Source organism: Electrona antarctica (assembly GCF_951216825.1).
Source record: "Electrona antarctica genome assembly, chromosome: 9".
Taxonomy (NCBI): domain Eukaryota; kingdom Metazoa; phylum Chordata; class Actinopteri; order Myctophiformes; family Myctophidae; genus Electrona; species Electrona antarctica.
In genome coordinates, this window is record NC_136790.1 from 20,048,465 (window position 1) to 20,072,472 (window position 24,008).

General features: G+C 42.8%; 1 protein-coding gene and 1 long non-coding RNA gene across 3 annotated transcripts in view; one reads left to right on the plus strand and one right to left on the minus strand.

Annotated features, from left to right (window-relative positions):
- Positions 1 to 586: 586 nt before the first annotated feature.
- Positions 587 to 24,008, plus strand: part of LOC306930124 — a 32,772-nt gene continuing 9,350 nt past the window's right edge. The window contains exons 1-3 of the long non-coding RNA XR_013790854.1: positions 587 to 690; positions 1,151 to 1,211; positions 21,589 to 21,733. This is a non-coding gene — a long non-coding RNA (uncharacterized lncRNA). The remainder of the gene's footprint in view (positions 691 to 1,150; positions 1,212 to 21,588; positions 21,734 to 24,008) is intronic.
- On the minus strand, positions 6,433 to 10,709 carry LOC306930120 (trypsin-3-like; the record flags this gene model as incomplete). 2 transcript variants are annotated; one of them, XM_079510868.1, is made up of 7 exons in its annotated part: positions 6,433 to 6,656; positions 6,751 to 6,762; positions 6,815 to 6,981; positions 7,720 to 7,856; positions 9,221 to 9,474; positions 9,675 to 9,837; positions 10,670 to 10,709. In XM_079510868.1, the coding sequence occupies 5 exons, from the start codon at positions 10,707 to 10,709 to the stop codon at positions 6,832 to 6,834; spliced, it is 744 nt and encodes a 247-aa protein (XP_079366994.1). In that variant the 3' UTR covers positions 6,433 to 6,656; positions 6,751 to 6,762; positions 6,815 to 6,831. The 2 variants fall into 2 exon arrangements, with proteins under 2 accessions (XP_079366994.1, XP_079366993.1); XM_079510867.1 differs by lacking the exon at positions 6,433 to 6,656 and having other exon boundaries at positions 6,699 to 6,981.

The window sequence follows — 24,008 nt, forward strand, 5'->3', positions numbered from 1 at the left end:
AGTCACAACTTCATTTATCAGCCTTTGATCTAATTAAACATCCTGGAGCTGGGACAGAAGCAGAGACCAGCCATTATCTGACTCCATTATCCAACGGGCTCAGCATGACAAATCGCTCCTTCACCTTCACAAGTTCCATGCAGCCAACTTTCTCTTGTTTCTGTGTGTCCCACACAGTGAGTGAGTGGAGAGACGACTGCAAGACTGCATGCATTCACTCTATATGTTCATCTTCGCTATACTATAGTCCTAGTCCACCTTTAGCATGTCCATGTTCTCTCGTCTATTTATGCTTATACATCTGCTGCTTTTGATTTATTTTTGAAAATTATCGAAAATGTTTGGATGCACATTTTTTAACATAAATCTTCTCTTCTGGGGACAAAAAAAACCTTTTTAGATGGGGGAGTCTATGTGGCCAAATATACATATTAATTTGACTTGAAAAAGTTTAGAAACACTAGGTGTCTTGCCTTTAAGGCAATTCTATTCAACATGTTGTATTTCTGTTTAGAGTAGAAAAGTTTGTGAATACTTTATTGTGAAGATGTGTACCACTGCTTTTATTTTGAAAACTCTATTTAATGGGACCATTTTTGCATGCAGCAGAGCATAGAGAAGGCAGACCTGCTCAGAGCTTGAGCCTTGAAACACATCTTACCCACTTGGGAGCATTTTAGATGCAATGTCGTAAGTTGTGCCGGTGAATCCAGTTATTGTAACTTTCTGTGATATGTTTTGTGAATGTTTATTTGGAAGTTTGGAATTCTAAACAATGTTTGCTGTCTGCAGAGCAGTGCAGGTGTATGTCATCTTGCTAATTACACTGCAGTGTGTATGTGGTTTAATAGCCACAGTGTGATTTTGCTAATTGCCTGGGTGTGCAATGCTGTCAATTTAGAACAGACACTGAATGTTTGTATTGTTTTATTATTTTACCATCAAGTCATCAAAGAAGTATGCAAGTAAACGGTCAATTCCAACCTTGATTCTGTCTTCATTGGCTGTGGTTTAGCTTGGTGTTAATCGACAGTCCCATACACTGCTTGAGAACACTACACTAGGACTTACCTTACCTTTAAGTACAGTATAGTAAATGTGCTTAGTCACGTATATCACCCGTCCACCAGTGCTTTCTCCTCCACTCCAGACACAGGTTCTTCCATTGGTCATGTACGTGTGTCGGTCTGGGTTGCAGACTGCTTCCACAGGTGAGCCCCCATTTTTCTTACTATTAAGGAATACAATAAAATAGTGATACTCACTCACAGCAATCTGCTATTTTCAGTATACGTGACATTCTTGTATGATGAAGTAGGGCATTCATTTACGGGGAAAATAACCCATGCAAAATATAGAGTTGTGTGGTTTCTGCCCAACAGCATTAATATGGTCATGCTGCACACAGAGATAGGCCTACAATTTTATTGTAACCACTTGTGTTCTATTTAAGTTAACACCTTGGATGTCCAAGCCGGAGTTCTCTGTCCAAGCTCAAGGTCATGGTCAAGTGCCCAACACGGAGATTGATAAACAAGACGGAGATTAATGAAAACAAAACCGTTCGCATCGCTCTAGAGCCTTGGAGCGCTTGTTGCCCGATCCGAAAGTGACACGTCATCGAAAATCTCCCCTGCCTGTTTAGCTGACGAAAATCTTAAAACGATCATAACTCCCGATCTAAATCCTCCCGTCTAATTCTGAAAAAAGATCCTGTGTTAGACGGCGCTCAGCGGTCCAGTCGCTAGTCGCGATAGATTTATTATTACCTCCCGTTGTTGTCGATCGAATCTAGAGTGGTGTGGCTATTGTTAGCTGCTGCACAGACATGCACACCAGCTTGCGGTAAAAGTGGTCCGTGCGCTACAAACAGGGTTGCCAGATCTGAATGACAGATTCCAGCCCAAGCACAACTTTAAACCCGCCCAATTAAATAAAAACCAGCCCAAATTTTTTTTGTGCCCCATCTAACGGCACAAAACCATTACATATGCAACAGAAAACACTGTGCATATAGTGTGTATGCATACAAAGCTTCATTAGTCATATCTCCACCAAATAACCAAAGATAACATAGATAAACTAACCATAGTGTGCAGAAAAAAACAGTCAGTCAGTCAGTCAGCCAACCCAAAATAGCAACATGCACTGGTGTTGTGTAGCCACAATGAAATGTGAGATACAAATTTACAATAAAACATATCTCTCTCTCTCGGCACAGCGGCTCGAGCGCTCTCTCGCTCTCTCTCGCTCTCTCGCTCTCTCTCTCGGCACAGCGGCTCGAGCGCTGAGTCAACGCGCTGAGTCAACACACACACACACACACACACAGTATAGTTACATCGAAATTATCTTACCTTATCAATGTCGACTATGTCGTTGAAGTTGAAGATTTCTTTTTGTTTCCGTTTTCTTTTTTTTTTCCTTTGTTATTTTGTTGTTGTGTTTTAAACCACCCAAACGTGGGGAACGTAGAACTATTACACAAACTTAGAACTATTTACAGTCACTGCAAGCCAGGTCAGCTGGCTAATACTAGTACATGGATGAATCAAATCTCCCCAACAGCCGTCGGGGAGGTTTGAAATTACCGGACGTCAGTCCAGTCCTGCTCAGTCCAGTGCGCACAAGCATGATGCTGTTTAGGAGTATTAGTCCCATGCGATTTCTTGTGTCATCTTTTATCAGTGCCACCAGGGAAAATGCTCTCTCGACATGAGCATTAGATATGGGCAGACTCAGCATTTTGATGACACCCAGCGCCATTTCTTTGAAACACTGGTTTCCTCCTGCATCTTTGAATGCTTCAATGTCCAGCCAAAACTTGTCAACGGATTGATCACTTGAGAAACCTGCTGATGCCACGTTTCTCCACTGGCGCTCTAATGTGTCGATATGACATGAAAAGAACTCTGTGGGCAAGTCTTTAACTCTGGGTCTGTCTAGTGTGGCCATCACGGTTTTGGGGCAAAACAACTCCAGTTTACGCAGCATTTCCATTGATCCTGGCAGGCGCATTTGATACTGTACCAGGAGTTCCTTTAGGAAATCAAAACACCGCGAGAGGATTATGTCCTTCACATTACCGGGCAGTTTGCTTCTTTCCATCATCTGTGTGAATGTTGTACCCATGTCTGCATCCTGGGGTGAGAGGTAGAGGGCGGATGATTGCAGGTCGAGTTCCAGGAGACGCTTTTCATTCATGCGTAACGCACTGGGCTTTACCACTCTCCTCAGTGTAGACATATACAGCCTGTCAAGATCCCTAAACACACCCAGTGAGTCTCCTGTTTCCAACTGGAAGATTTTATTCACCGTTCTTATTTCTACCAACACAGGGCGGAGAAAGTGCATGTACAGAATGTTTTTGGGGTCACTGTACATTTCATTCAACAGCCTGGCTGTATAGCAGTGTTCAGCGGTGGATACCAGGCTGAAGTGCAGCTTCAGTGCATCTTCTTGCGCTACGATGCGGTCAATGCAATCTGAAACAACTAACCAACGTGTCTTGCTGGGTGAAATAAATTTCAGTGGAGTCTCTCCGTCATACAGTGTCTCGTACACGTTTCTGTAATCACACTGGCGCTTCGATGAGTGTGCAAACCAGTTATAGGTCTCTTTTATCATATAGTCAAGGTTGCTTGGAAGAAGTTGCATGGCTTTGTTTGCAACTATGTCCAATGAGTGGCATATGCAGCGAATCAGCTGCAGACTGGGCTGCTTTTGTTTCAGTAAAGTGAACACAGAGTGATTTTTTCCGACCATGACACTTGCTCCATCAGTAGCAATCCCGACCATGTTTTTTATGTCAAGGCCAGATTCTATCAGAAACTTGATGACTGCATCTGATATTCCTACCGCATTAGCGTCGATAATTTCAACAAGTCCCAGGTATGTGCTGATGAATTTGGCCTGTGTCAGCGACCTGTACTTGACACATATACACAGGAGTTTCGTCACGGATACGTCTGTAGTTTCATCCAGATAGAGAGAGTAGGGGGACTCACCAATGTCAGCAATCAACTCTTCTCTGAAGTGTGGTGCCAGGACAGACCTAATTACTGCTGTGCACTTGGTTCTGTGCATTTTGAATTCTCCCGTTTCATCATGCCAGATATCTGACAGGTCGTCCACAGCATTAATGGATGTGTGGCATGCAACGTATGTCGCAATCCTAAGCTCACGCCGTTTCTGGTCATCTTTGATGGTGCCTGATGGACCAGCATTGACTGGTACAGTGTATGATAGGACACTGGGTGCACACCGGGCCTGGTGCTTCTTTGTCTGGCCATGCTCTTTCAGGTCATTATAATGCGCTCTTATAATGGCATTGCAATATTTACATCGTGCTTTGGCGGGATCATCCTTGACAGGGGCAATCCACGTCTTTAGCTCTGGGTCCGACTCCCATTCCTTCCTGTACAACTTTTTGTACTTTCCCCACTTCGGCATTGCTACTTTGACACGTTATATACAGTACTCAGCTTATACTGTAAAGGTAGGTACAACGTTGAAATTAAAACGAGCAAAAACAACACCTGCTGTCCTCCTCCTCCTGACTATACCTCCCGCGTTGATATTATTGATAAGGAAATAGGTGACTCCTCCCAATACGGCCACGCCGGGCGCACCCGTAATTGGACGGGAGAGGCCACCCCCCGCCCATCCTACTATGCCAGAGTTGTTATTGGGTGAAATAAACCGGGGCTGTTTCCGGGGCTGTTTCTGTATCCGCTCAAGAAACCGGGGCCCCGGTTTCTTGAGCGGATACAGAAACAGTGCATGGTTGGTGTGTGTGATACGGTAGGCGGGTTTTATTTAGACAGGATCCGAGCTCTGTGCAGTAGATAGAAACCTAGCCTCGGTCCCAGCATTGAAGGAAACCACTCATACCAGGCTTAATATATTGCGCACCCGCCCCAGACAAAATAACCCGCCGACATGTTAAAAACCAGCCCAAATTTGATGTGCACGCCCAAGGCTATTTTTTCCGCACAAAGAGTTTTAAACTAGCCCAATTGTGCGGAAAACCGCCCAATATGGCAACACTGGCTACAAATGATGGGCACCCTGGATGAAATGGATTAAATAGTTCCGGGCTTCTAAGGTGTAATTAATATCAGAATACTGATATAGTATTGATTTCAATGTTACAATTCCAAACCCGCTTTAATTACTTCATGTATTAAAATGACTAGTATTACATGACTAGTACTTAATGACTAGTATTAAAATGTTATTGTCTTTTTGTGTCCAATGTAGAACTTTATGTTAACAGTTCATAAAGTTAACCTAAACTAAATGCATTTGAAATTCAATAAAAAGGTTACTTTTCAGGATTCCAATTAAAAAAATAGCAAAAAATGATTCAGGTTTCCAATTCAAATATAGCAAAAATAGCCGATCTACAAGCTCAAAACGCGTCGCAAGTTTTGAGCTTGTAGATCGGCTATTTTTGCTACGACAGTAATATGCACTCCCTCTGGAGTGAGTGTGGACATATAGTGGCTCTCGGCATCGTCAAAGTTGCCCACCCCTGGCTTAAGGCTACAAATGGTAGGCCTAGCAAATGCTCACATCACATCACAATAAGACTAAATGCATGTACATTATTAGGCTACTGTTTTGTATTAAGCATAATGCCACTATCACTGCCACTGTCACTTCTCTGCCAGGACTAACCTTTTTCAGACATCTGTCAATACCAATCACTATGTCATTGTTGTTCTGTCGACTCATTTAGGCCTATTGTATTTATGTACACAGCATTTTGTCAACATTTATTCCTTTACATGTGTTCACATATAATACTGAATTATAATGGATATGCTTCTTTTTTAACTGACCTCATAGCCTACGCCCTACGGTTTATTAAAAGTAATGCAACTGTTACTTAGTTATTATAAGAGACTCACCGCTCACCTCAAACACATCTCTCTGCCGATAACCGATGTCGATATGATCTCATTCTGTATTAAATTAAAAAATATATATAATTTTGGCCATTCTGAAAAAACTAGGGATGCACCCTTATTGAAATGTTGGCTCATATCCCAACATAAACAGCTTGAATGTAGTATTTATTTTCAAATGTTCCAACTATTGACTCTTTTGAAAGCTTCCCCAGAAAACACTGATGTAATTTGCAGCCTTCATCATCACAAAAGGCTTTTTCAGGGTTTATTTTTCAACATAATTATAATAAAATTAAATATCTGCTAAATCCAATATATTATTTTACCGATTACCGATTAATTGGTTTAAGCCCAATATCATCCGATACCGATGTGTTTGCCGATTAATCTCCCATCACTAAGTCAAATACATGATGTCCCTCACATTTGTATCTAAATTACTACCTGCACATAATTCTCCATTCATTAAAACACTGAACTCTGTTTGATGTGGTGTCATTCAAATGTAGGCCTATGTTGACATGGAACATAATGACAAAGTATGGCACCCTCTAGAAATATGAAATCTAATTTAAAATGTAGCCTATAATGTCAAAGACACCATGCTTACTTTGTGATCACAATATTGTGATCCGGTCGATGGACAGACAGACACTGACATTATCCTTAGAGGTGAAACAATCTTTATTCTCTTGTTGCAACATGTTGACTTCCTGGTTGGCAGTGATGAATGTTGGGTATTTGTAGTTCAGTTGTTCATCGTGGTCTGTGAGATCCGGGGAGTTGTAGTTTTAGTTCATCGTGGCCTGTGAGATCTGGGGACTTGTAGTTTTAGTTGTTCATCATGGTCTGGGAGATCTGGGGAGTTGTAGTTTTAGTTGTTGTTCATGGTCTGGGAGATCTGGGACTTGTAGTTTTAGTTGTTCATCATGGTCTGGGAGATCCAGGAGTTGTAGTTGCACACCTTGGCGTACACCCCGGGCTTGTTCCTCTGAGCACAGCCGTAGCCCCAGGAGACCACACCCTGCAGCTTACCGCCACACACCAGAGGACCTCCGGAGTCACCCTGAGGAACAAACATGACAAACACATTACCGCCACACACCAGGGGACCTCCGGAGTCACCCTGAGGAACAACATGACAAACACAAGCAGCATTCCACCCTCTGCGTCTGCAGTCTGAAAACTCACCTCTTCAGACTCCATCTTATAGCCCTTATAGCACGTGCACTAGCCTCGACGACCTTACGATGTCTTCCCATAAGTCAGACATCTCGTTAGTCAGACCTTCAAGTTCAACAAATATTTTCTACAGTCGCGACAAGTGGACATTTTGAAAATGGCGGCTCCTCGTACGTGCATTTACACTGGTCTGGGGGGTTAGTTAAGTTAACAACTTGGATGTCCAAGCCGGAGTTCTCCGTCCAAGTTCAAGGTCATGGTCAAGTGCCCAACACGGAGATTGATAAACAAGACGGAGATTAATGAAAACAAAACCGTTCGCATCGCTCTAGAGCCTTGGAGCGCTTGTTGCCTGATCCGATGACGTGTCAAAAAGTGACACGTCATCGAAAATCTCCCCTGCCTGTTTAGCTGACGAAAACGAAAATCTTAAAACGATCATAACTCCCGATCTAAATCATCCCGTCTAATTCTGAAAAAAGATCCTGTGTTAGACGGCGCTCAGCGGTCCAGTCGCTAGTTGCGATAGATTTATTATTACCTCCTGTTGTTGTCGATCGAATCTAGAGTGGTGTGGCTATTGTTAGCTGCTGCACAGACATATATAATATTATAATCTTACCTGACAGGAGTCCTTGCCTCCCTCCATATATCCGGCGCAGAACATGTTTCCGGTGATCTGACCAGGGTAGGCGTTCCTACAGCTGCTGTCACTCAGGATGGGAGCGTCCAGACACATCAGACGGTCTGGATAGTTGTCTAGAGGAGATAATCACACATCAGACGCGAAGCATGGCCAAAGCATTTCTGTGGGTCCCCTGCAGGTAAAACCGTTGAGAACCCCTGGTCTAGAGGTGCATTTATATAGTGCTTTTATCCAAAACCCATTCACACACACATTCACACAGCGATGGCGGAGGAAACCATGCAAGGCACCAACCTGCACATCGGGAGCAATTAGGGGTTCAGAGTCTTGCTCAAGGACACTTCCACACTAACTCTGGGGGAGCCCATGCAGGGATCGAACTGGGAACCTCGCGGTTCGGTTCCCATCCAGCCGCCCAACCTCTGAGCCACTGCCGCCCTGAGGGGAACACACACCATCCAGAGATGAGACAGATGGTACAGACTCATGTTGCCCCATCCAGGGGCGGCGGTGGTTCAGAGGTAGAGTGGCCGGATGGTAACTGCAAGGTTGCCAGTTCGATCCCCGTGGGCTTCAAGTTCAAGTTGATCAAGTGTCCTTGAGCAAGACTCTGTCTAAACCCCTAATTGCTCCTGATGTGTAGGTTGGTGCCTTGCATGGTTTCCTCCACCATCGGTGTATGAATGTGTGTGTGAATGTAATGCACAATCTATGTAAAGCGCCTTGGATAAAGCGCCTTGGATAAAGGCATATTAGACAGGTGCAATTATGGTTTGACCCTAAAAAAATTGCAACAGAAGGTTTCTCAACTGTTTTGTGTAGTATTAGGTGTCCTTAATAACATACTAAAAGTTTACCAAAGTTTGACCATGCGAAAGGTGTTATTTTAGCATAATATGCATAATATGCCCATAACATCCTATATAAGGCAAAAAAGTCCAAATTTCATCATTCTTTAAGTAACATGTGACATATGAAACTAGGGTGTTTGCATGATTCTGAATCCATTCCAAGCATTAGTTTTGCACAAAAAACACTCCTTGGGAGGAAAACGGCCACACAAACGTGATGAGGTCAGCACATTTGGTCAAGTGGATATGGCCTAATTTAGCCCAAGGAGTGTTTTTTTGTGCAAAACTAATGCTTGGAATGGATTCAGAATCATGCAAACACCCTAGTTTCATATGTCACATGTTACTTAAAGAATGATGAAATCTGGACTTTTTTGCCTTATATAGGATGTTATGGGCATATTATGCATATTATGCTAAAATAACACCTTTCGCATGGTCAAACTTTGGTAAACTTTTAGTATGTTATTAAGGACACCTAATACTACACAAAACAGTTGAGAAACCTTCTGTTGCAATTTTTTTAGGGTAAGGTGCCTTTTTTTCATATATGCCCTCACCTATATACATAAATGCACCATTTACCATCCAGAGTGGAGACAGCGGGTATACAGACTGGTACTTACTCCCAGAGGCGCTCAAGTTGCCCCATCCAGAGATCAGACAGCGGGTACCGTAGCTGGCGCAGCCGGAGGGCAGGGCGACGGTCCGCACGTAGCTGTTGAGCGTGGCCGGCTTGCTCAGCTTGATGAGCATGATATCGTTGTCGAGGTTACTGCCGCTGTAGCGCGGGTGCTTGATGACCTTGGCCGAGTTGATCCACTGCTCGGTGCCCTCGTTCACATCGATGTTGTGCTCGCCCAGACGCACCTGGACACGACTGGGAGGAGAGGAGAGGAGGGGAGGGGAGGGGAGGGGAGAAGGGAGGAGGATGTTAGGCTCACTATGCTTGTATTATTATTATTTTTAGGGCTCAACCCCGAAGGGGCATAAAGAAAATACAATGACAATGTAATACTAGTTGCCCATGTACGTCGTAACGACTTACAGACAGACAGACAGACAGACAGAGTAACTTACGACTTGTAGCAGTGAGCGGCAGACACCACCCACTGGCTGGAGATCAGGGAGCCTCCACAGAAGTGGTAGCCAGAGCTCAGAGACACCTGATAGGGTGCAGAGTTCTTCCTGCACTCGTAGCCGCCCACAATCTTGTCCTCCTCGTCCTCGATGGGAGCGGCGTCTGATTGGAGACGGGACAAGGACAGTTTTATTATTAAGACCCGAGACCAGATTCTAGAAAATGTTTTTGATTGATTGATTGATTAACAGTTTGCAGAATTACAGTACAGTACAGTACAACATATACAGTGAGGGGGAAAAGGGGTGGGTGGGGGATTCAGATTTTACGGGGCCAGTTTCGAATTCAGTGGTGGTGGTGCTCAAACTCTATCATGTCAACGACCCCCCCTGTATTCGGCAGGGAACCCCCCCCCCCAGAAGCACATATTTGAGTTAAAAACGGTTGCTGCGAAAGAATATAATTATATTCAAAGATGTGCACACATTTTCACGATTTTTACACTGCATCCACACTGCTACACAGTTTTGCACTGAGGGATGGAGCTCAATAAAAAAAAAACAAGCTTATTGAGTACCCGCGGTATCAAAAAGCTTTGGCCTGTTATGGAGCATAGCGGCCCATGACGTCATGTTTAAACAATCAAGACAAGAGGCGATCAAGAAATAGATCTTTTCACCCACGCTGGCACAAACATGTGGGTCTAAAAGTGTATTGATACCTGCTGACCAGCGCTGCCCGGGGAAACACAAAGTGTATTGATACCTGCTGACCAGCGCTGCCCGGGGAAACACAATTACGCTTTTAAAGTGACGGTATACAAACACATCTTGATGATGTAGATATAAGGTCTAAGTGGTTAAAGTGACATTGATGAATTATCAAAGTATTCTGGACTTGCTCCGGCACCCACTTTGGTGTGATGAAACGCACCAAAGTATTTAATTGGAAACACCTTGTGAACTGAGCCTCTGTGTAATATCCTCATACTCACGTGCCACTGCAAACAGAGACAGAAGAATGAGAGCCTTCATGGTCGTGTCGTCCGTGGGGGGTTGCCTCGTTCGGTGTGAGAGCACTGCTGCTCCTGCACAGCCTTTTAAACCATTGAGACCCGAGACGAGATTCTGCAAATGTCTTCTAAATGTTAAAACAACAACCTAATGTTTCTATATCAGTGGTTCTCAAACTATTTCATGTCAAGGACTCCAAATATTATGTATTTGGCTGCCGACCCCCATCTGAAAATATGTTGTTCTAGGAACAGTGTGGCACTCGGTGCCGCACTATGAGCTTGTAGATCTGCTGTTTTTTTCAACAGCTAAAGTTTAAAATAATGGTTAAAAGGCTCTTAAAGGTGGTCAAAACAGATGCGTTCCCGGTCTTAATGGTTTAAACCCTTCACTATCTGCTGAGAGCGTGCAGGGACCAGCACAGGGACATCAAACAGTACGGTCTGTCACACCGCCTGATACTGTACTCAGTACATAAAGTACATAACATACCTGCTGGGAATGGGCCACCTGTTGGCCTGATACTCAACCATACAAGAGGTCAAGTTCAAGAGGCACAAGTCAAAAAGATTTAAAGGGATAGTTCAGATTTTTTGAACTTAAGTTGTATGAAATACTTGCCATTAATGGTTGCAACTGTATTAATTGATTTCCCGAGTCCTGTGGTGGGAGTTCTGCTCTGGTTTTGGTGAAATATCAAGTAGTTCCGGTCATTTTGTGGGGGGCACTGGGGGCCACGCAGTAAAAGTAAATGAATCCACAAAACTAACGTCATTTGTATTGTTGACCTATTTCTAAAATATTAGTGCAACTTCCGTTCTTTTTTTACCCCTCTATCACACAGAACTATGTTTTTTGTGTCCATATCACTACGCCCAAAAAATAGTTCCATTTGATAGAGGTGTCAAAGTTGAACGAAAGTCGCGCTAATATTTTAGAAATAGGTCAACAATACAAATTACGTTCGTTTTGTGGATTCATTTACTTTTACTGCGTGGCCCCAGTGCCCCCCACAAAATGACCGGAACTACTTAATATTGACCAAAACCAGAGCAGAACTCCCACCATGGGACTCGGGCAATCAATTAATACAGTTGCAACCACTATATTAATGGCAAGTATTTCATACAACTTAAGTTCAAAAAATCTGAACTATCCCTTTAAAAACATGTATAGCATGTAAAAAAAAAAAAAACATACACTGTACCACAACACATAACAGCATGGGTGTCCACTGTGGATAACGCGGTTATGGACACTGGAGCAGCACGGACAGCCGATCTACAAATGTGTCGATGTTGAACAATTTTTTAATATTATTATTTATTTTTTTAATGGTAAAAAAAAGGCAAAGAAGTTTCGGGGTTAGGGGTTAGGTACTGACGAAAGTAGTCTACTGATTTACATCTTACAGTAGCCTATATAGCCTACTGTAGGTCACTGTTATACTGTATACCTATATATGTGTGTATATATATACACTCAAGGCAGTTTTTATGCTGTTCATTGATTTTTATTCACGTTATATATTTTATTGGTGTCGTTTTACAGGCTGGGATTTAAGGTGTGGTGTTTGAATATTTCTTATTACCTTTATTCTTAATTTCTTTAGATTCTGATATAATATGAGCAGTGGCTCAGGAAATGTACGAGAGGTTCCTGCGGTCCTATCCCCGCCTGCTCCCCCTTCCTGTGTCGAAGTGTCCTTGAGCAAGACACCGAACCCCTGATAAGCATGTTCGGTACGGCTGTCTGTGTGTGAATGTAATGCCATGCAGTACAATGTTTTGGATAAAGATGCAGCAGGGGTGCCCAAAAGGTAGAGTGTGATCTACCAGTAGATCACAAAGGCTGTGCAGGTAGATCACATGACATGCCCCTAAAGAATATTTAATTTAAATATAAAATAAACTATTTTTGGCATCTGCCACTTGAATTAAGGTGACTTGACTGATTGACATCAAAAAGGCCTGTCAGCTCAAACCCACAATGCAATATTTTGTTTTCAAGAGTGTTAACTGTGCACAAAAACATTGGTATAGCATCACAAATTAAATAAAAACCTATATTCCATTTCTCCCGTTCTATTTACCATTCCAGGTGATGTACATATTTAAACTATTTTCAGAAATGGTAGGCTATAATATTTTTTTTTGGTGGGTAGATATTGTTGCGTTGGTCATTTTGAAAGTTGCTCTCAAGTCAAAAAAGTGCGGGCACCTCTGTGCTACAGTATATTAGTGTGTGAATGTGATGCCAGTAATGCTGTGGATTAAACTGCTACAATGCACCATTGTCACCACCACGCTTGTCACCAAAACTAGAAAGGTGTCACATGGTGGCAGTTAGACTTAGCAAGTCGATCATCGATCAATCATTCATTACGGTTAATTTGCTTCTAAATTTGACAACTTTAATGTTCTTAACAGTCAGTCAGAGAGAATAATGTTAAAGCTTCCCTCCCTTTTCTGGAGAAAATATTGTTAAAGGCCCCCCTTTCTTGCAATCCCCCCACCCCCCCAATAATCTTAAAATAGTACTACTAGTACTACTACTACTACTACTAGGCCTACTACTACTAATAATAATAATAATAACAATGTGAATAATAATATATGAATCATAATTCATATAGTGGCATCATGGAAGGTCGGGGAGTTTAAGTCCAGAGACCTTACATGCCACTGCAAAAAAGGTTAGTTGATTAGAGTATGTTTGCTTTGCATGCACAGCTGCCACACAGGCTGCTGTACTGCTGTACTGTACTGTTGAAGCTGAAGACATCATCATATATATAGTACTGTACATCATGTTTAAGCATTGGTAAATGGTGCATTTATATAGCGCCTTTCTCCAAGGCGCTTTACAGAGATTGTGCATTACATTCACCCATTCACACACACATTCATTCATACACATAAGGTGCTGCCACACTATCGAAAGAGCTGCGCACGTTCTCGGCTGCGCGCAGCTTAAATTCCGAGTTTTTAGACAGCTGGTGGATGGAAAAGAAGCTCCACCTCCGCAGACTTTTTGCGCGACGGCCAGATTCCCGGAAACGCTCTCCTCCGCGCAAAAAGTCCGCGGAGGTGGAGCTTCTTTTCCATCCACCAGCTGTCTAAAAACTCAGAATTTAAGCTGCGCGCAGCTTAAGAAGTGCGCAGTTTAAGACCGTTTTGCGCTAAGGTGTGGAGACGGTGACACCGATGGCAGCGGAAACCATGCAAGGCACCAACCAGCACAGAGGGTCAAGGACACTTCGACACTAACTCTGGGGGAGCCCACAGGGTTCGAGCTGGCAACCTTGCGGTTACCATCCAGCCACTCTACCCCTGAGCCACTGCCGCCCCAGCATTACATCATGTTTAACCATTACATCATGTTTAAGCATTACATCATGTTAACCGATAACCATTCCAGCCTATATAGGCATTATTAAAGGCAGTGGTGGAAAGTAACTGAATACATTTACTTAACCCATTTAGGCCTGACGTCAAAGTCTTCTGAAAGAATATATATTCAAAGATTTGTGCCACATTTTCACGATTTTTCAAAAATAGCAGATCTACAAGCTCGTAGCGCGCCACCGAGTGGCGCGCTACGAGCTTGTAGATCTGCTATTTTTCAATAGCTAAATAATGCTTAGTTAAAACACCAAAACGGGTTCCCGTCCAGAATGGGTTTAACTTAATATGTCCTTTTACACAGTGATGGTGTAGAGAAACAATAGACGATCTACAAGCTCTATGCGCTTGTAGATCTGCTGTTTTGTAGCATAGTTAATGTAGCATCACATGTGTATTATTGACAATGTTTGTAAAAAAAATTCAGATGGATGGGGGGGGGGGGGGGCTTTTTGTCTGCAGGCCAAAAAGCCCGATTAAGCATGTTGCTTCATCGCACAACATCACAAGAACATTACATGGGCCCCCTCTGCTGGAATTTTGTGGTATTACAATGTACACACACACACACACACACACACACACACACACACACACACACACACACACACACACACACACACACACACACACACACACACACACACACACACAGAGAGAGAGAGCATATAAGAGTTAGAATGATGTAGATCAAGTCATAATAAACAGTTTAATTTAGGTGGGGCCGAAAATGCAATAAAGTACAGTAATGGGCATGCTGATGATGGATGCATGCGCCCTGAGGAGAGAGACCCCAGCCAGGCAACAAAACCAAGGAACAAAAAGCCTTAGGGGCTACGCCATCACTCATTGTGAAAGAAAAGATCATCCAAAAGAGCCAACCACAAGCATTCATTATTTCTACCAGGAATAATTACATATAGCCACCATAGCAATTTCTTTCCGACATCGTTTGTTGTCGGGCAGAAACCTCTTATCTCCATATTCTAACTTTTTGTGATTTTTGTTGTTGTTGTTAATTAACGCCCTATACTTGATCCGATCGCACTACAGCCAGCGTCACACAAAAGCATCAAAGGTAGCAGATATGCTATAGGGCCATGGGACTCTCCAACCTGCTGCATGATGATGACATGCAGCACAGACTCTCTATTTTAGATATGCTATAGGGCCATGGGACTCTCCAACCTGCTGCATGATGATGACATGCAGCACAGACTCTCCAACCTGCCGCAGGATGATGACATGCAGCACAGACTCTCCAACCTGCCGCCGCATGATGATGACATGCAGCACAGCCTCCATGATGATGACATGCAGCACAGCCTCCATGATGATGACATGCAGCACAGCCTCCATGATGATGACATGCAGCACAGCCTCCATGATGATGACATGCAGCACAGCCTCCATGATGATGACATGCAGCACAGCCTCCATGATGATGACATGCAGCACAGCCTCCATGATGATGACATGCAGCACAGCCTCCATGATGATGACATGCAGCACAGATATGCTATAGGGCCATGGGACTTTCCAACCTGCTGCCGCATGATGATGACATGCAGCACAGCCTCTCCATTTCTGCAAAAAATACAAAGAACGATTTCGCTACTCACCAATACTCAATCAAGTGAAGAGGTAGTTAGTATAAATGTATCTAACAACTAAACTGGTTATTACAAATACAGAATTGCTGTACAACTCAGCCTAAGTGCAGTTATAATTATAAGTCGTCTTGCGTTGGAAATTCACCATAACGCAGCACTGGGATGCATGGATATGGGAGGGTTTGCAGAGATTTTACAAAGTGAGAGGTGCCATGGTGTTCGAATACATCAGGCAGGAACTCATGGAAGGCACCACAGCCTCAAGTCTTAAGGCCATGACACACTAAGCCGACATCAGCCATAACGCCATACTTGATCTATGGCCGACAATTGCCAGGGTTTTTGTGGGTTGTTTGTTTGCGTCTCCTGTGCAGTTGCACATACTGTATAGTACTTGTCAGACGATTTGTATCAATGAAACCTTCATACTGTCCATATTTTGAGGCACAAGGCCGCTTTAAACTAATTTAGACAAAATCATGTAAAATATTGTATAAAGGTTTTGGAAGGGTAAAATTCAACTAACTTGCAAGTAAATAATACACTTGGAACACCCTATAGACCACGTCTGTCTCCATAAAATTATAAAGAACATATAGTGCTTACAGGGAGGGATGGGTGCTTTAAAGCAGTGCTACAGAATCAAGATTTGTATATATAAAAAAGTATGGCACTGCCTTTGTGACCAAGAGGCAGCTATAAACCATTATAGTTGTAGCTTTAGTTGGCCTCCCATCAGTCAGGTCTAATGAGCCATGCATGAACCCCAGGGTAAAACCAAGCTAAGCTAGGCTCCATAATACAGGAGTCAGGGGTTGACATGCTGTAGCTGCTGTTGCACAGTACATTTGCAGCGTCTATAGTCATATAGCAGTAAGTGGTATTGAGAATGTTCCAATTATTGACCTATAACAAAACAAACAGCAATACAATCCTATTTCCCAACACACAACTAAAAAAAATAATAATGTGCTCCTTTTTTCCAATATTAATTTTCTTTACATCTTCTGTCAGAAAGGCCTCATGTGAAAAGTAAAAGGGTTCATAGCTCAGCAGAGAAAAGGGTCCCATTCATCCTGCAGAATGGTTGAGGGCAGAAGCTAGAGGAAGCCAACCTTTGCTGCAGCCATAGATTGTAAAAAACATAATGGACGTAATGACCGTGACATCACCCATTGGTTTGTGAAGTCACATTTTGAAGACTCAGGTTTATCATTTTGACCATCGCCATCTTGGATTTCTGCAACCAGAGGTGACTATTTTGAGAGTGGGGATACGTACTGGTACGCTTCTATGGTGATCACTGTGCCATCTATTTGTCATTCACAATGGCCAGTAGCCACGTCTTAAAGCATACCCTGCGCCTAGTTTACTCTGCACTACGAGCTTGTAGATCTGCCCAAAATTGAAGAGCTTCAACCTTGGGTACTGGGTAGCTGAAGTTGACACTCTGCCCTTCAACTTTGGGCACTTTTACATGTAGGCTGACACAAAGTTGAAACAGTTGCCAGGGGGACATCTTTGGGCCTGGGGTTGTTCCCACAACCAAGAAGAGTATTTTACCCTTTACTGGAGGTCCTAGGCCCTAAAATGACCCCATGAGGAAGCGTTGACCTTTACTGAATTGTTTCAGTTCATTTGACCACCTAACTTCAGATTTGGGCACAATTACACCATTGCTTCAGTTTCAGTTCATTTGACAACCTTCTTTCAACTTTGGGCACTTTTACATGTATAGGCTGACCCAAAGTTGAAACAGTTGCCAGGGGGACATCTTTGGGCCTGGGGTCCTCATCGTTGGATATGTTGTTCCCACCACCGAGAAGAGTATTTTACCCTTTACTGGAGGTCCTAGGCCCTAAAATGACCCCATGAGGAAGCATTGACCTTCAGTTTCAGGTCATTTGACCACCTTGTAGCACTGCCACATATTATTCATTAAGGATTTATTTTAAAATGTCATTTAAAAGAGCATGGCTCAAAATATTCCTTTAACACTATATCCATCCTTATGTGTAATGTCCTATTTTCTTTGAGAGGTATCTGTTTTGTTTTTGTTTATGTATATGGGGTACATTGCATCCACTGGTCAATCCAAGGGCCTACCACTCCACTCTCTTGATATGTTCTTTCCCAACTCTTGGAGAGTATGTAGGCCTTTCCCTGGACCTTCTAGCCCCTAGGATGACCCGAGGCCCACCACTTAAAAAACACATGCAAATCTGAATTTAGGTGCTCAAATGAACTCAAACTGAAGCAATTCAGTAAAGGTCAACACTTCCTCCTGGGGTCATTTTAGGGGCTGGGACCTCCAGTAAAAGGCCTAAATACTCTCCAAGAGTTGGGGAACAGCATATCAAGAGAGTAGAGTGGTAGGCCCTTGGATTGACCCAGGACCAGTGATTCAATGTACCACACTGAAAAATAGCAGATCTACAAGCTCGTAGCGTGGCACTCTGTGCCGCACTACGAGCTTGTAGATCTGCCCAAAGTTGAAGGGCTTCAACCTTGGGTACTGGGTAGCTGAAGTTGAAGCTTTCAACTTCAGCTATCCAGTGCCCAAAGTTGAAGGGCGCTTCAACCTTGGGTACTGGGTAGCTGCGGCCTATGTGCATTTGTCAGCAGTCAGTCAGTCAGTCAATCGGAGGACCACTGGCAGGCCCATGGGGGCCTGGACAAATGCACATAGGCCTATATGGAGTCAAATGCAATATAGCCCCCGTCAAATGTTAGGTTGTCTCATGTTAGGTTGATGGTTATAGGCCTATAAGCCTTCTACACATTAATCATCATACAAGAGCCTCATTATGGGCAGTTAGAAACTCTGCTATAACTTCTACAAATGAGGCCTGCATCGTCTTGGTTTATATTGATGGAGGCAATTATTGCAAAGATGAATTGTGAAATTAGCCCATAAATGGGTTATTATCACACGAGAAAGAACACGGGCCCCATGTGGGTTCCAGAAAGAATTCCACCGACTAGAGTCAGCTTGATTAGAACGCTCCTCCCATTTGTTGAAGAGGAATAGGCTGCATGCATAACGGCTGACGGCTGATAAATGACATGAATATGAATTATAAATGCAGGATTAATGAAGCACACTTTGTGTTACTGAGAGTGGAATAGAGTCATTAGACATTGCTAGTAGGTGAACTGGCACTGCATGAAGGCTGTTCCAATGCGTGTGCTGCTCAGTGGCACTGCAGTTTAATTGTTCTTGGCATTATTTCCAGTATTTTGTCCCTGGATTTGGACTCTAATGCATTTCCCCCTTTTCAAATGACCAATAAATGCATAGAAAATGGTCATCATGATGAACTATGGTGTCGTTTATAGCTAAATAATCCAGTTGGCGTTTTGTTATTTCATCAATGTCCACTAGGTGACACTCTTGTACCACAGTATGTTGGCCGATGCTGCCCAGATGTTATTCAAATCTAAAGGTTATAGCATCTCCCTCAGTGCGTTGACCAAAAGGTTGTCATTTGCACAGGATAATCTGAGGCAAACATTTGTTTCACTGTGTCTCGAATATAATCAGATGTTAACAGGGGAGGAGGTTGACCTGCTGCATCACTGTTAGGGATGGAGAAGCTCTATAATCTCATCCAGTGGTCTTGATTGATTGATTGATTGATTGATTGATTGATTGATTGATTGATTGATTGATTGACCATTTTATGCACAGTATGTAGACTGGGTACATTTTCAAAAGCACAAGTCAATACAAAAAGTGCTACGAGGATGAAACCACAAGCACTTGTTTACATCAGGGTCCTCCATTTTCAATTCATCAGAACATTTAAAGACGTACAAATATACACTTATATGAAAAACTTCATCATAATACAGTTAAGGATAGTAAAAAAGGGAAAAAAACATGTACAGTATGGGGGAAAAGGACTTTGCCTTTTTTACAGGGGCCAGTCTATGGATTCACATTTCTTAATGGCTGTTTGTAGGGCGTTCCACATTTTAGTGGCATAGGAGCGAAATTATTTCAATCCCTTGTTTGAGCCGAATCTGGGTTGCACGTGGTTTGTTGAACTCCCTCTGGTGTTGTGATCGTGGGCAGGTACATGCGGGGTAGCTTGGTGGTGTAGCAAATCTTGTAGACCAGGCCCATTGCAAGTTGCTGTACTCTGTCTTCAACCCGTTATTCAGGCCAAGGACCCCTACCTTAGCTGATAGAGATGAAGCAGCTAGGGACCCCCCAGTAGTCTACATATTGTATAAAGATTAAACTTGTTCCTAGGTTTCATAGCTATCTTAAACTAGTCAATACTTAGTAAACTTAACCTTTCACCCTGTACATGGTCTGTTCTTCCTGCTACACCAAACCGAAAATAACCTGAAAATTCCAAATCTCACAACGCCTCTGGGCTTGTAGATTGGATATTTTTGGCGAAATTCCTCAGAATAGGGATGCTAGGGTTTAAGGTTTAATTAAAAAAAAATCACACTCGTATGAAGTGAGGGGCGCTCAACAGCATACATCCTCCATCATACATCACATTCCGTGCTCAGCCAATCAAATCATCTCAAATTTGGTACACACAAACACACAAAGCTGGCCCAATCAAATCATCTCAAATTTGGTACACACAAACACACAAAGCTGGCCCAATCAAATCATCTCCAATTTGGTACACAAGCGCACAAAGCTGGGCATAGGAGGGGCGCCCCGCAAAAACATCCTATCACAAAGATTTGGCTCAGTATCCACCGTTGGAAGTTATCCTTCTATGACGTCTTGAGTTTAGAGGCTTCCAGTGCTCGAGCACAGGGAGCAAGGACAGATTCCATCCAAGCCCTACTTACGGCACAGAAGGTTAAATCAGGACTCCGTTAGGTTGAATACTTGTACTTGGTTTCCATCTTATTTGTTTTGTTAGAAAAATAAACATGTATTATGTTATACGTATGCATCGTTGTTGTTTCCCTCTCCTGTAATGTCTTAGCCTGGCTAATAAGCCAGACTAATATCACACAACACTGTCGCGGTATATCAGTCTGGGCTGGCTCCACTTGGATTTCATTTCCCGGGGGGCGGGTTCAAACATTTTCTCTTTGACGCAATTGGTCAGAGCTACTGTCAGTCAAAAGTCTCAAGCATTGAACGTCACTGTACCAAAGCCCGCCCATATTGCATACCGTGTCCCGATTGGTCCGACCTGTTCTCGGTTGTAGGAAAGAGGCGTGCTACTGAGCCTCGCCAGACCGTAATCCGCTGGTAGGCAACTTTTTTTTGCCAACGGCTGATTCGGTCTGGTTTATTAACCAGGCTAGTAATGTCTGTGCTAACCCGGGTTCTTTTAAAAAAACAAAAATAAAGTTGGTCACAAAAAAACAAAGATTTGGCTGTAGTAGCTGAGGAGCTGTTGAAGACCCCTGGTTTAGTGCCTACTGGCAGGCAGGAAGGAAAACTAATTGAAGGTTAATGCAGGCACAGCTCATCCCTGTAATCACAATGATGTTGATTGTTCTTGTATACACTGCTCACCTTTCTTCTGTATAGGTTAAACAGACAGTACTCTGGGATTCATATTTTGCAAAGAAGAACTGTATGTATTAACAGATTACAAAGTGCTTTACATAAAACTAAAGAAATACCGGTACATGCCGTGATAAATAAAACATTAATTTAAAATGGTAATTTAAATTATGGAAAGTCCTCTAGATAAGAGTATACTTTAAGAAGTGAATAAAAGAGTGATTTGTCAAGCCTGAGCTCCTTAGGCATGGTTGTTGTTCAGAGGTGCAATAGAGAGAGGCAATGTCCCGACCAAACCTAAAATAGCCGATCCACCATCTCCTGTCGTGTTGCCACAGCTTCTGTGATGTCTGCTTCATGTCCTATGTCCTCCTCTCTCTCCACAGTGTCCTCAGTCCTCTTTGTAAGGACATCTCTTCATCTCTTCAAGCCGCACTTCACACAAAGGTCCAAGAGTTACTGACAAAATGAAGCACTTTAACCATACTACCAACTATGATAGAAGAACACATCCAGACCCATAAAACAGAGGTGCGTTAATGAACAATTTAAGAAGCTGCATCAGGTTTCTGCATGAGGAAAAGGGGGCTAGAATTGCATCATTGAGGTCGAGGGAGGAAGTGCAGCAGAAGATTGGTAAATGGTAAATGGTGCATTTATATAGTGCCTTTATCCAAGGCGCTTTACATAGATTGTGCATTACATTCACCCATTCACACACACATTCATACACCGATTGCGGCGTAAGCCAAGCAAGGTACCAACCAGCACATCGGGAGCAATTTGGGGTTCAGTGTCTTGCCCAAGGACACTTCGACATGTAGCCAGGAGGAGCCGGGATTCGAACCGCCGACCCATGGATCATTGGACGACCTGCTCTACCTCTTGAGCCACAGTCGCCCCAGATTCAGATGATGAAGGAAAAATGTAAGGGTCAGAACTGAGAAATGGCAACTCTTTTATATGATCAGGGCCACAGAGGATCGAGGAGCCGAGAGCTGAACCCATCCCCACAACTACAAGACCACAGTGGAAAGAGAGTCCAGTTCAGGTCTATTCTGGACGCCAACACTGCCTGTCCACTCCAGGGACAAACCTGTCTGATGATCTGACCATGCAGTGTGACATTTGGAGAGGAACAGCAGCTTCCTCACAACCCAGGCATCTTTAATACCTATGCCAACGTTAAACTCATTGCAGCTGTACGGAAAGCTTGAATTATTCTCTCGTTCGTGTAAATGTTCCAAATACAATACATAATAAAAAAGGTACATAAATGTGATAAACAAGAAAAAACAGTGACAAATGTGAACAGACAAACAAAATAAAGACAACAGGACAGACACTCTTGCTCTCAAACTTTCCCAACACGTTGTTGTAAATCAACTGAATTACAGACATTTTTCTTTTTAAATGAGAGAAACAAAATAAGAAAAAACACTCAGTTCCTTTTTTTTCTTTTTTTTTTTCCTTTTCAATTTTTGATTATGTTATCTATTGTGTAGGAGGGGTTAGCGTGCACCTATTGAAATAGTCAATGAAGGGTTGCCATGTCTGGTAAAATCTATCTTCACTCAAAGTTTTTGTTTAATAAAAATCCACCATATAGACATGTGTCATGCCATGTTGTGAACTTGTAGATCTGCAATTAGCTATTTATGCAAATTATTAGGCAATATCTTTTCATTTTCTTCAAGAAATATGTTGTAATTGTCACAGCAATTCTTTGTGATAAATAGGCCTAATATATATATTTGTAAATGTAGGAAGAGGAGAAAAGGAGATATTTACTCGCGACCTATACAAATTGGTCTGCCACCCAAAGATGGGTCCCGAATCACTGTTTAGGAAACAGTGCTTTAAATTATTGCTCGTAAAATGATAACAATGAACTGGAAGAAGCCAGATGTGCACACAGTACACCCTGGATCAATGGACACAAGCAGGTGTATGGAATATTTAATCTTCAGTCGAAAAGCAATAAGGCACAATGAAGCAGCAGTGATAAGAGGAGAGTGTAGAATTAGATATATCTGATATATACCAAAATGTTATATGCTAGTGACTATAGCGATTTATCAGAGCTCTCTCGTGAGACTCACGTGTCCGTTATGTGTCTTGGTGTTGACGTCATAGTGCTGAATGATGTGTCGCTTTATGCAGGGATATGAATCAAATGTCGCTGTGAGAGCTCCTCTGAGAGGATATCTATTGTATTTCTATAAGGCTCCACATCCAGCCACAACTGATAGGATCAGATTGCCAGACATGTTTGTGCATATTTCACTGTAACGCAGCCCTTCCATCTTCATTGACCTACAGAGTCGATGAAAGAGATGCCCTGGTGAGGCTAGCGCGTGCACGCACGCGCACGCACACACACACACACACACACACACACACACACACACACACACACACACACACACACACACACACACACACACACACACACACACACACACACACACACACACACACACATTAGACTACTAGGACATCATCGTAGGATGTCAATTTTATGAATGCCATTTAAAAAAGATTAAAATGTTTACCCTATAACACTAAAGCCGGGGCAAGCAAGCTCACGACACATCATGCTGCGACGCATTAGGAGCTTTATACTGTAGATCTGCTATTTCCCGTGCACAACAATACCGGCACTCAACCTCATAATACATCTCTACAGTATATATAGTACAGTATAACCCTAACCCTAACCCTAATACATCTCTACAGTATATATAGTACAGTATAACCCTAACCAGTATATATAGTACAGTATAACCCTAACCAGTATATATAG